Below are 10,307 nucleotides of genomic sequence, written 5' to 3'. Positions count from 1 at the left end.
CCCTCCAGTTCGAAGATTAATAGCGTAAGTAGTCTCGGTACGAGATACGAGTGGGAAGGGCACAGATACAGACTATAATGCTCGGGAGTTGAGAGGGTGAGAAAGTCTACAAGAAGCTGTTGTCTGAGCTGGTCCTTGAATGGATGGATTGGTTGGGAAATGCAAAGGTATGGAGGAGGAGCCATTCAGATGGAGGGCAAACCTCAAACAAGGCAGTCCTGGGTGTGTATACAGTTAATTCTAGCAGGTAGGACATCTTTCTTCAGCAAATCACTGACAAGAGGATACTGCTGCCCCTTCAAACTCAACATGACTCCATTTCCCCTCCTTCCCACCTAGTCAGAATCTACTCCAGTAATTCCATCCCCCACAGAGACCAAAAGAATACACAATGAAAGCAAATCAAGATAGATGCTATCACCAAATGTTTCGAGAAGGCTAGAGGAATTTTCACCCTTGACAGGTGTTAGAATTGGACATTTGAGAAAAGAGGATCTTCCTCTTCAAGTGGGGATGGTGGTGGTGGTACTGGTCTTCCAAGTTATGAAGGGAAAGCATGTTCATGCAGGTCTGGGACTTGGTGATGTCTGAATCTAGAAGTTACAGGTAGGACACATCTTTAGAGATCTAGTCCAACCTCTCACCTAAAGAGAACCCACTATACAGCATCTGATGGACATAGAGCATACACTTCAATAGTTTCAAGAGAGAGTTCACTATCTCAAAACGGAGCCGTTTCCACTTTGGTAAAACTTTAAAAGTCTCTTTTTCAGGCCAAAAAAAAAAAAATCATACTCCCTGGAGCTTGTAATTGAACACAGGAGTAGTGTTATCTTTCATGACAGCCCTAATTTGCAGTCTTTGTTATCCACTAAATCTTTTCTCTGCTCTACATTAAACATACGCAGTTCCTTCAACCATTCCTTCAGTGATGCCCAGTAGAACATTCTATGATGACAGAATTGTTCTAATCTGTACTGGTCAATATAGTAGCCAATGTGGATTGAGCACCTGAAATGTTGCTAATGTGACTAAGGAACTGAATTTTGAATTTTATAATTTTAAATACCAAATGTGGCTATGGCTACTATATTAGTACAGCCTTGTATTTTCAAATGCCTTCTCTCTATTGGTCACTCTCCTTTATATGCATTTGAGCTTGTCAACATCCATCAAATGTCTGGCACCTACAATGCAATACTGACCACCAATACAGCCTTCAGAATGACTGTTTAGCACCTGGAGAGTATTTCTATTTATGCTTTCCAGAATGGATTTTTTAAAAAAATATTTATAAAAAGTCTGGCCAGTGCCCTAACTGGTTTGGCTCAGTGGATAGAGCATCGGCCTACGAACTGAGGGGTCCCAGGTTCAGTTCCGGTCAAGGACACATGCCCAGGTTGCGGGCTGGGTCCCCAGTAGGGACGTTCAGGAGGCAGCGATCAATGATTCTCTCTCATCATTGATGTTTCTATCTCTCTCCCCCATTTCCTTCCTCTCTGAAATCAATAAAAATATATTTAAAAAAAAAAAAAAAGCCCAGCCAGCATGGCTCAGTGGTTGAGTGTCCACCTATGAACCAGGAAGTCACGGTTCAATTCCTGGTCAGAGTTGCAGGCTCCCTCCCCAGTGTGGGATGTGCAGGAGGCAGCCAATCAATGATTCTCTCTCTCCCGCTCTCTCTGAAAGCAATAAAAATATATTTTTTAAAAATATATTCATAAAGTACAAGTGGTCCCCCATTAATAATCACTGAAACTAGTACATTGTCAGCAATGCTAGTGCCTCGACTTGTGTAACTGCATTTTTTAACCTAAATATAAGACTTGCTCAGCTTCCTGGTTTAGGCCCAGAAGTTTGGATATTCCAAGTTGTTAAGCATTCTCAAGCTTGTTTCAATATAAGTCTACCAATCAGCCCTTCCAACTTTGTGGCACTTAACAGATTTTGCATTACTACCATCTGACCCATAGGTAGTCCTTTATCATTTGCAAGGTACTTTTCATCCATTATATTTGATCCTTACAACCACCTTGTGAGGTAAGCAAGATATGAAATCTACATTGTATAGGTAAGTTAGCTGAAGCACAGCAGGAACTGAATGGATGGGGTGCTTTTTCTATTCCATTGAGCCTCTTCTTGTATACTCTCTTCAGACAAATCCTTCATAGAAATGTTGAAGAGGACCTCCAGTGGTCAGGCTGACCCTAAGTTCTTCAGTAGCACTGACTGGTACAGCAGTTTAGCAGGTCAGTTCCACCAAAGTGTGATTATCCAACCCACAGATTGGCATTCTGTCTAAAAGGATGTCACAAGACACAACCACCTGACTTACATATGTATTAATACTAGTCCCAGGAGAAAAAAGCAAATGAGGGTTAGCTGCCAGAAAAAATTTCTACTTGTCTGTATCCACAAGGGGACTGTCAAACTAACTGCTTAAAGAAGCCAATCTCCCTCTCTTCCAAAACCCCATGGGGCCATGTTTTATTATGATGACGATTCTTAGCACATCCTAGCCCATACTGTAATTGCTTATATACCTGTCTTACAACTAATTTCAAGTCATTCATTATTATAACACCTGCACTCAACCCTCTGCTGTCCATGTAGAAGGCACTTAGATTGGTAGAAGATAAACCAATTCAAGTGAATGTTCTTCCAACAGTATCTGACCCCCCTCCCCATCCAAAAACTTGTGATTAGAAGAGGCACATTCCTACCAACATGACTGAATAAAATTCCCTTACAATTGGCTTAGTCAGTTTCTAGCAGAGACTTTTGCTAGTTAAGCCAGTTTTCAGTGTATTGTTTCATTTTCTGTGTGTTTTGACCAAAAAATAAAGCTAGGTTCTCTAACAATCGGGATAAGATATATGAAATAGGACTACTTCTTAATAACGTCAGTCAATCAGTAAGGAAAATAAATGATCAAGAAAACAGAGGCCCTGGCTGGGTAGCTCAGTTGGTTAGAGCAGTGGTCGGCAAACTGCAGCTCTCGAGCCACATCCGGCTCTTTGGCCCCTTGAGTGTGGCTCTTCCTAAGCCTTAGGAGTACCCTAATTAAGTTAATAACAATGTACCTACCTGTATAGTTTAAGTTTAAAAAATTTGGCTCTCAAAAGAAATTTCAATTGTTGTACTGTTAATATTTGGCTCTGTTGACTATTGAGTTTGCCTAACACTGGGTTAGAGCATCATCCCAATACGCCAAGGTTGCATGTTCGATCCCTGGTCAGGGCACATATAAGTGAATGCATAAAAAGTGGAACAACAAATCTATGTTCTCTCTCTCTCTCTCCCCCTTTCTCCTCTCTCCTTCTCTCCTTCCCCTTTCTCTAAAATCAGTTTTGTGTGTTTAATACATTTTTTTTATTATTGATTTCAGAGAGGAAGGAAGAGGGAGAGAGATAGAAACATCCATGATGAGAGAGAATCATGGATCGGCTGCTTCCTGCAAGTCCCCCACTGGGGATTGAGCCCATAACCCGGGCATGTGCCCTCGACCAGAATCGAACCTGGGACCTTTCAGTTTGCAGGCCGACGCTCTATCCACTGAGCCAAACTGGCTAGGGCTAAAACCAATTTTTTTTTAAAGTCTGTGGGTCTTCCAAAATAAATGAAAAAGGACTAATGAACAAGAATATAGTGCTTTACCATTTACAAATCTTTCACATACATTCCACTTGACCCTCACAACAACCCTGTGAGGTAGGCAGCACAGATATTATTCTCAAGTAACAGATGTGGAAAGTGAATTTCAGAGCAGTTAACTGATGTACCCAAGGTTCTACAGTTAGTAAATAATTTGTATTAATATCAGTCTTTGGCCTAAAAATTCAGCACCCAACCTCCCCTCATACTTGCCCTACCTACTTCACAGGGATAATGAAGATAAAATGAATTCAAGGCTAGAAGAATATTTTCAGAGAAAAAAGCACTATATAATTATACCAGCAAACTATAATTTTCCTCTATATATGGCTTATTCTCCTTCTCATCCCAGCTTGTGAATGTACCCAGCATTTTATATTGCCTCTGTTCTGTGCTCAACTGAGCAACTAAGTAAGGCAGGGGAACAGTGTGATCCTGTTTAATGTTATATTAAGTTACAACAGGGTAACTGCTATTATAGCAAATTGAAAATCAACACAGGAAAGCCAATGTGCAAGTAGCAAGCAAGGCAACATTATCAAATAGGGCATGAATGCATAGAAGGAAAACGTGGTGTCAGAGTTGAAACTGGCACACACAGTTATCTAAGGCAAAGCGGTGACAAAGAAGAGTTATTTATTCCGCATTATATAAACGAGCAAAAGATTCATTAGAACCCATGCAAAAGCATCTCATGTCACACAGATCTCTCCAGCTGCCTACGGAGAATATAAACAATGTCATCTTCGTTTTAAAGAATGACTGTACCTGTGCTCATATCCTGAACTAAACCAAGGAACAGTTCCATGCTAACCTTCCTCAGCTAAAATACAACCAGTACCATCATTCCTAGTCAGACTAGTAAACAGAATGTCTTTTAAGGTAATGAATTAGATGGCTGTGTTTAGATTTTTTTCAGGATTCACTTTGGATACTCCTGCTTTTAAGACCCAAAGAAGATTATATTGAGTTTTTATTGGTGATTATAAGAATATGTGTTTATAACAGTTAAAGTGTGATAGGTGAATTTAACATATATATATATATAAAAGTTCTATAGCATCTGTTCAGAAAAGATTATATACTATACAAACTATTCAAGTCTTACAAAACATTTTTCAGTGTCTTTTCAACTGAGAAGAATCCTATTCAGCACGCTTCTCCTCCTGAGGTGGTTCATACTGAGCAAGCTATAGGGCAAAGACAGAGGAGTTTAGGTGAATTTTATTCTAAACTGGATTAAAAAAAAACTTAAGAGTAACAAAACGAGTTAACTATTATATTCAATTTAATTACTGATTCAGTAAGTTTATATGTTTAAATGTTTAAACCATTCAATGATCTAAGACTTAATACGATCAAACCTAATGAAGGCTTTTTACATAAACCTTTAATATTACTAGAAAATTAAAATTTAATTCCAGTTTATGGCTACCCTGTCAAGACACTTGATATGCAATAATCTATATCTTCCCAAGGATGATGTGGCTTATTATAATAAGCCCCTCTACCAAAAGTTTACTGAACTTTCTCCCAAAAAGTAGAAAAAACAAATTGTGACATATATGAATCTAGCCAGATAATAAAGACCTGCCGATGTCTTTGATTTAAAAGGTGCCCAAGAGTTCATTGGTATTTTCACATTGTGGAAATACTGCATTTTCTTTTATGCCAAGTTGTTCCCTGGAAAGAACACTAGGCTAAGATTTGTTCCATTAAGCTGTCAGATTTGAGAAGCTAGGCTTCGCTGTGCTGTAGTTTCCTCACCTGTGCATCTGTTTCACTTATCTCACAAAGTTATTGAGAAAATAAAACTCATGAAAAATTCCTATAGTAATATAAAATGCATTATGTGATTCAGAATGTGGTGAAACCTCAAGGACTTAGAGTTGACTAATTTGAAGTTTATTAAAATTCTCACAGGAGTTTAAACAAAGAAAAAACTAGCACTAGACAAAATTAAGTGCAAACAAATTTACAAGAGCCACCACATGACTAGGTAGATTGTACACTGCACAACTCTAAGAGGTGCCACTCACAAAACAAATCAACTTTGTAAGACTCTCAGAAATCTCCACATACTAGAAGTAGCATTAACCAATATTCTCATCTTTTTGTTGATGCAGGTTCCCCAGAACCTCTACTTGACCACTTTGCTTATCCTATTTCTAATGTGTCTGTGGTTTTCTAGGCAGGGCATCAGTTTGGCCTTGCAATTAATTGAGATTGATATTCACCTTCCTCCCTCCCCTACTGTCCATTTTAGTGAGGTTTTGGTCATATTAATATTATTAACACGAATGTGTTAATTATTGTTAATGATAGGTGAAATTATTAACTAAAAATGAAGTTATTAACATGAATTCTTTTTAAAAATTTACCTTTGCTTTCAGTTTTTTATTTTCTTCTACAATAGCTTCATATTTCTCTTTCATTTCTGCCAATTCTAGACGAAGCAGCTCTATTTCTGGATTTTCTGGGGTAGCAGCTCCTAAGTGATGCTTTAAAAAACTAATCTCAAAGTTAAGAATTTACTTGAGCTGAATGACAGTAATGAAATAGCCCGGAGTAGCATCTCTGATCAGTCACCCCATCCCACCACCCATTTTTACCCAGAGATCATCACCCAAAAACTCAAAGGAAAGTAACTTTTTTCTTAATCAAAAGTATTTTAAAGGTTATCTATGTGAAAAAAATGAGAATTCTAAAAATAAGGCCTTTTTCTGACTTGAAAGATGAAAAGGATACTCCAAAGCACTATTAGGTTTCTCTGGTTCTTCATATAAGGCTACCAATACTGCAAATCAAAAAGCAGAGAAAGCAACAATTAAAGTCTGAAATTTGAATGGCTGACATTATAGTCTATAACTCAGGATATATTAAGTGCCTATTATATGTCAAGCACACTGCCAGGCCTATTCATACCATGGTGAGTAAGACAGACAAGGTCCCCGCTCTCAATGAATTTACAGTCTAGTGCAAAAGGTAAGCAAGGAACTAGACACAGAAAGAGAATCAAGGAACAATCAGGATAACGGGTTATAGGAGCACATTGGAAGAACACCTAACTCTAGGGTACAAGGGAAGGCTTCCTAAAATAAGGGAACTGAGATCTGAGATCTAGGTGATGAGGACTGCAGATAAAATGGGAAGGGCAGGGGGCAAGCAAACAACATATGGAGGAACTGAAATAAAGTGTGGCTAGATGGAGTTGCGAACAGTGTGGCAGGAGTATCCACTGTAATTGATTTGCTGAAGAAACTAGAAGGGAGTAGGGGGCAGACTAGGGGAGATCCTGCAAGTTCGGTTGGACTTTGATTCTAAGAACAGGCACATAAACATTTTAAGCAGTAGGTAACAGGATCACTACTGCTGTGTGGAAAATCAGCAAGTGGGACAAGAATAAAAGCAGGAAGAACAGTTAACAAGCTGATGTGGTAATCCTGCTGACAAAGATAGCCAACTGCACTAGAGTAATAGAGAGGTGGAAAGAAAGTAGATCAATTTGAGAAAAATTTTGGAATATCAACATGGCTATGGAATTCAAAATGTTCTTCAAGAATGAAGTTTTCATACATAACATGCTAAATAACCACCATCCAAAAACTTTACCAGTAATCAACATTAAAATATGATACTTTAGTGTTTCCGTATCCAATAGCTCAGATCAGGATTACCTTGCTCATCTTCTATTGAACAAATTCCTACTAGGATTTACTACTCAGCTAAAAATCTCTCTAAACCTGTGATTAACATTTTTGTGCATGGAACCCTTTGAAAAGTCTGATAAAAGCACCCCCCCCCAAAAAAAGTGTAACTACACTCACACAAAAATGTGCATATCTAGACCCCAAGTTAACAACTCCTGTTGTAAACCAACTTACATACTTCCCTTTTATTTTTTAGTTTTAATTACTCATCAAAATAAGATAGTATGGGAAAACTCAAATGGGCAACTACTTTGAGTTCTGATAGTTACTCTTCATCTCTCTAAATATACTTACATTATTTTTTGAGAAATTGATATATTTAACATCACAACTACCCTCTCCTCAGCCTGCCTTGTAATGTTACAGTACTCTTTAATTACTCTACTTACTCTCTTTTCCTTTAAATTATATACTCAAACTTGTTTCTTCCATTAATTTCCACTGATCTCTACTGAGTCCTAATTTTATAAAACATGAATATTTTTATCCTTTCTTCCTCTTCTTTTATCCCATTTCTTTCAACTTTTAAATTTGTCAGTGGTACTTAAAAGGCTGGTAATTACATAACATAATGTAAATGTCAGGTTATTTTCTTTTCTATAGATATACTTCCTTTTAATCAGATAAGAAAAACACTATACCTAATGATCCCCTTTTTGCCTTAGCAGCCAGGATTTTTAGAGGTTGATACAGGCTCAAAATAACTCTTAAATGCCTCTTCTTCCTAATTTATCATCTTTTATCTTTAGCCATCCTGTCTTTTTAGTGTTTTAATGTTAGAAGCAGTTTCAAATCCTCTTGGAAATAAAGCTAGATAAAAATTAGAAGTTAAATCTATGTAAAGTACCTATGTTTGATGCTGAAAATCAAATTTGAAATAGATCACATCAGTAGATATTATGTTACCTGATGTTATTTAGGGAAATGGAAATGTAGGGGGGTGGTGAGGGGTTAGATACCAGTAGATGTGAGCAAGGGAAAAGAAGCCACCAATGGTTTCTAATCTCTCATGAAGGAAAATCATGTATGGCCTCAAAGCTGTACATCTTCAGTCACCTTCCACCAGGGTCACTTCTCTGGCCTTTACCATTCTACTTTTCACTCACGCCATCCATGCACTTTGGCCTTTTTACACTTCCTGGAACTCTGGACAGCAGATACTATTTCATTCAGGTCTCTGCTCAAATGTTACTACTTAAGAGAGTCCTCCCGCCGAAACCGGTTTGGCTCAGTGGATAGAGCGTCGGCCTGCGGGCTGAGGGGTCCCAGGTTCGATTCCGGTCGGGGGCATGTGCCTGGGTTGCGGGCACATCCCCAGTGGGAGATGTGCAGGAGGCAGCTGATCAATGTTCCTCTTTCATCAATGTTTCTAACTCTCTATCCCTCTCCCTTCCTCTCTGTAAAAAATCAATAAAATATTTAAAAAAAAGAGAGAGTCCTCCCCCCACCACCACCCACCCTACATAAGATGCCACACCTATCCCTCCTTTATCCCCCATTTTGCTGTCTTAATACCACTGCCTGACAATAGTATTATGTCTTCCCCCAAATAGGATATAAGCTCATTTAGAGCAGGGAGTGTGGTGTGTTTTTTTCCACTACTGTATCCCCATTTAATCTGAATAAAATGATTAAATGAAAGAAAGAAATGAACTTGTGGAGTTTTTTTGTTTTGTTTTGTGTGTGTGTGTGTGTGTCTTTTTTTGGGGGGGGGGGGGCCTCCAAGAATCTGTAACGCTTCCAGAAACAACAGAGGACAAGCCTTTCATAGAGTAGTTCCTTAATGTTTGCTGAAATTTATTAATGTTTGCAAAGAGGCAGGGAAACGAGTACCTGAACCCCGCCAAGGTAAGTAGGAAATCAAAATTATCAATCCAGACTCGAGAATTAAAAGCCCTACTTTCTGCTAAGCCAGAGTTATTCTTCCCTTCCAATTTGCTCCTAATCTTTGTTTCTGGCCAAAGAGCGGTAACCAAAGTATTTCCCAGACACTTACTGTTCTTCTCATTTAGACCTAGGTCCTCGTCCTGCCAGCTCTTATACATCCTTGACCGGGAGTTAAGTGATACGTAATAGGCATTTAAATTACTGCTAACGAAATAAGCAGGACCCCAACCAACTCGAAACCCTCAGCTTCAAGCACCCTCACCTAGATCTTGAACCCCGGAGGAAGAGACCCAGTTTAACCGCTTCTCATTTAAAAAGTGAAAACAATATCACTGTAATTCTACTTTAATTGTGAAATCTGCACAGTGTAGAAACTAATATGGACTACGAAACGGGGGTTGAAAAGCCTAACTGACTGACTCGCCTGCTTCGGGGATTAGGCTCACTTAGCTACTTCGTAGCGCACTTCAACTCTGGAAATTTTCCAGGTTGGTTCGGGGTTAAATGTTTCTTAACAGGATTCCAGGTCGCCCCAGAAACCGTCGGGCGGGAGGAACTGGGATCTCAAGGTCTGTAGCAAACATGCCCACTGCGGCTGCTCGAGGCAAAGCAACGGAAGTTGAAGAGACTTTTTGCAACAGCTGCAAGAGTTTCGCTCCCGGCCGGGGGAGAGGCGGCGTGCGCCAGGCAACCCGGGCCGGGCCGGGCGGCGTCCGGCGGCAGGGCGTGCGCCGGCCCCGAGGCCCGCCTCGCCGGACCCCGCACGGGTCCCACCTGTGCCCTTCCTTCCCCACGTCACAGACCGTCCGGGGCGCAGCCCGCGGAGCCCGACGAGAACACGAGGCACCCTCTCCGCGCCCATGCTCACCCTTGGTCAGCGTGTCCAGCACTCCTGACTTTCTCCAAAGTACCTCCGGAACTGCTCGCGCTTCGAGTTCGGCGGCCTGAGGAGATACGGGCGGGTCAGTGGCCGGGATCCCGGGGGCCGGAGCAGGAAGAAAGGCTCTGGAGGCTGGCAAACCCCGCCTCGGCATCGCTACCTCTGGCCCCCTTCAC

The 10,307-nt window shown here is 40.2% G+C and overlaps 1 protein-coding gene across 1 annotated transcript; it reads right to left on the bottom strand.

Annotated features, from left to right (window-relative positions):
- Window positions 1–3,631: 3,631 nt before the first annotated feature.
- MYCBP (MYC binding protein) lies at window positions 3,632–10,297 on the bottom strand. The gene is made up of 4 exons (XM_014464672.2): window positions 10,120–10,297; window positions 6,403–6,451; window positions 6,036–6,165; window positions 3,632–4,844 (listed from the first exon to the last, which is right to left on the bottom strand). Exons 1-4 carry the CDS (start codon window positions 10,283–10,285, stop codon window positions 4,800–4,802), a joined length of 390 nt encoding a protein of 129 aa, XP_014320158.1. The 5' UTR covers window positions 10,286–10,297; the 3' UTR covers window positions 3,632–4,799.
- Between the last annotated feature and the right edge of the window lie 10 nt (window positions 10,298–10,307).

Source organism: Myotis lucifugus, unplaced genomic scaffold (genome assembly GCF_000147115.1).
Source record: "Myotis lucifugus unplaced genomic scaffold, Myoluc2.0 scaffold_260, whole genome shotgun sequence".
In the NCBI taxonomy this organism is placed as follows: Eukaryota; Metazoa; Chordata; class Mammalia; order Chiroptera; family Vespertilionidae; genus Myotis; species Myotis lucifugus.
The sequence above is the reverse complement of the archived record's forward strand: the minus strand, read 5'-3'. Positions and strand labels throughout refer to the sequence as shown.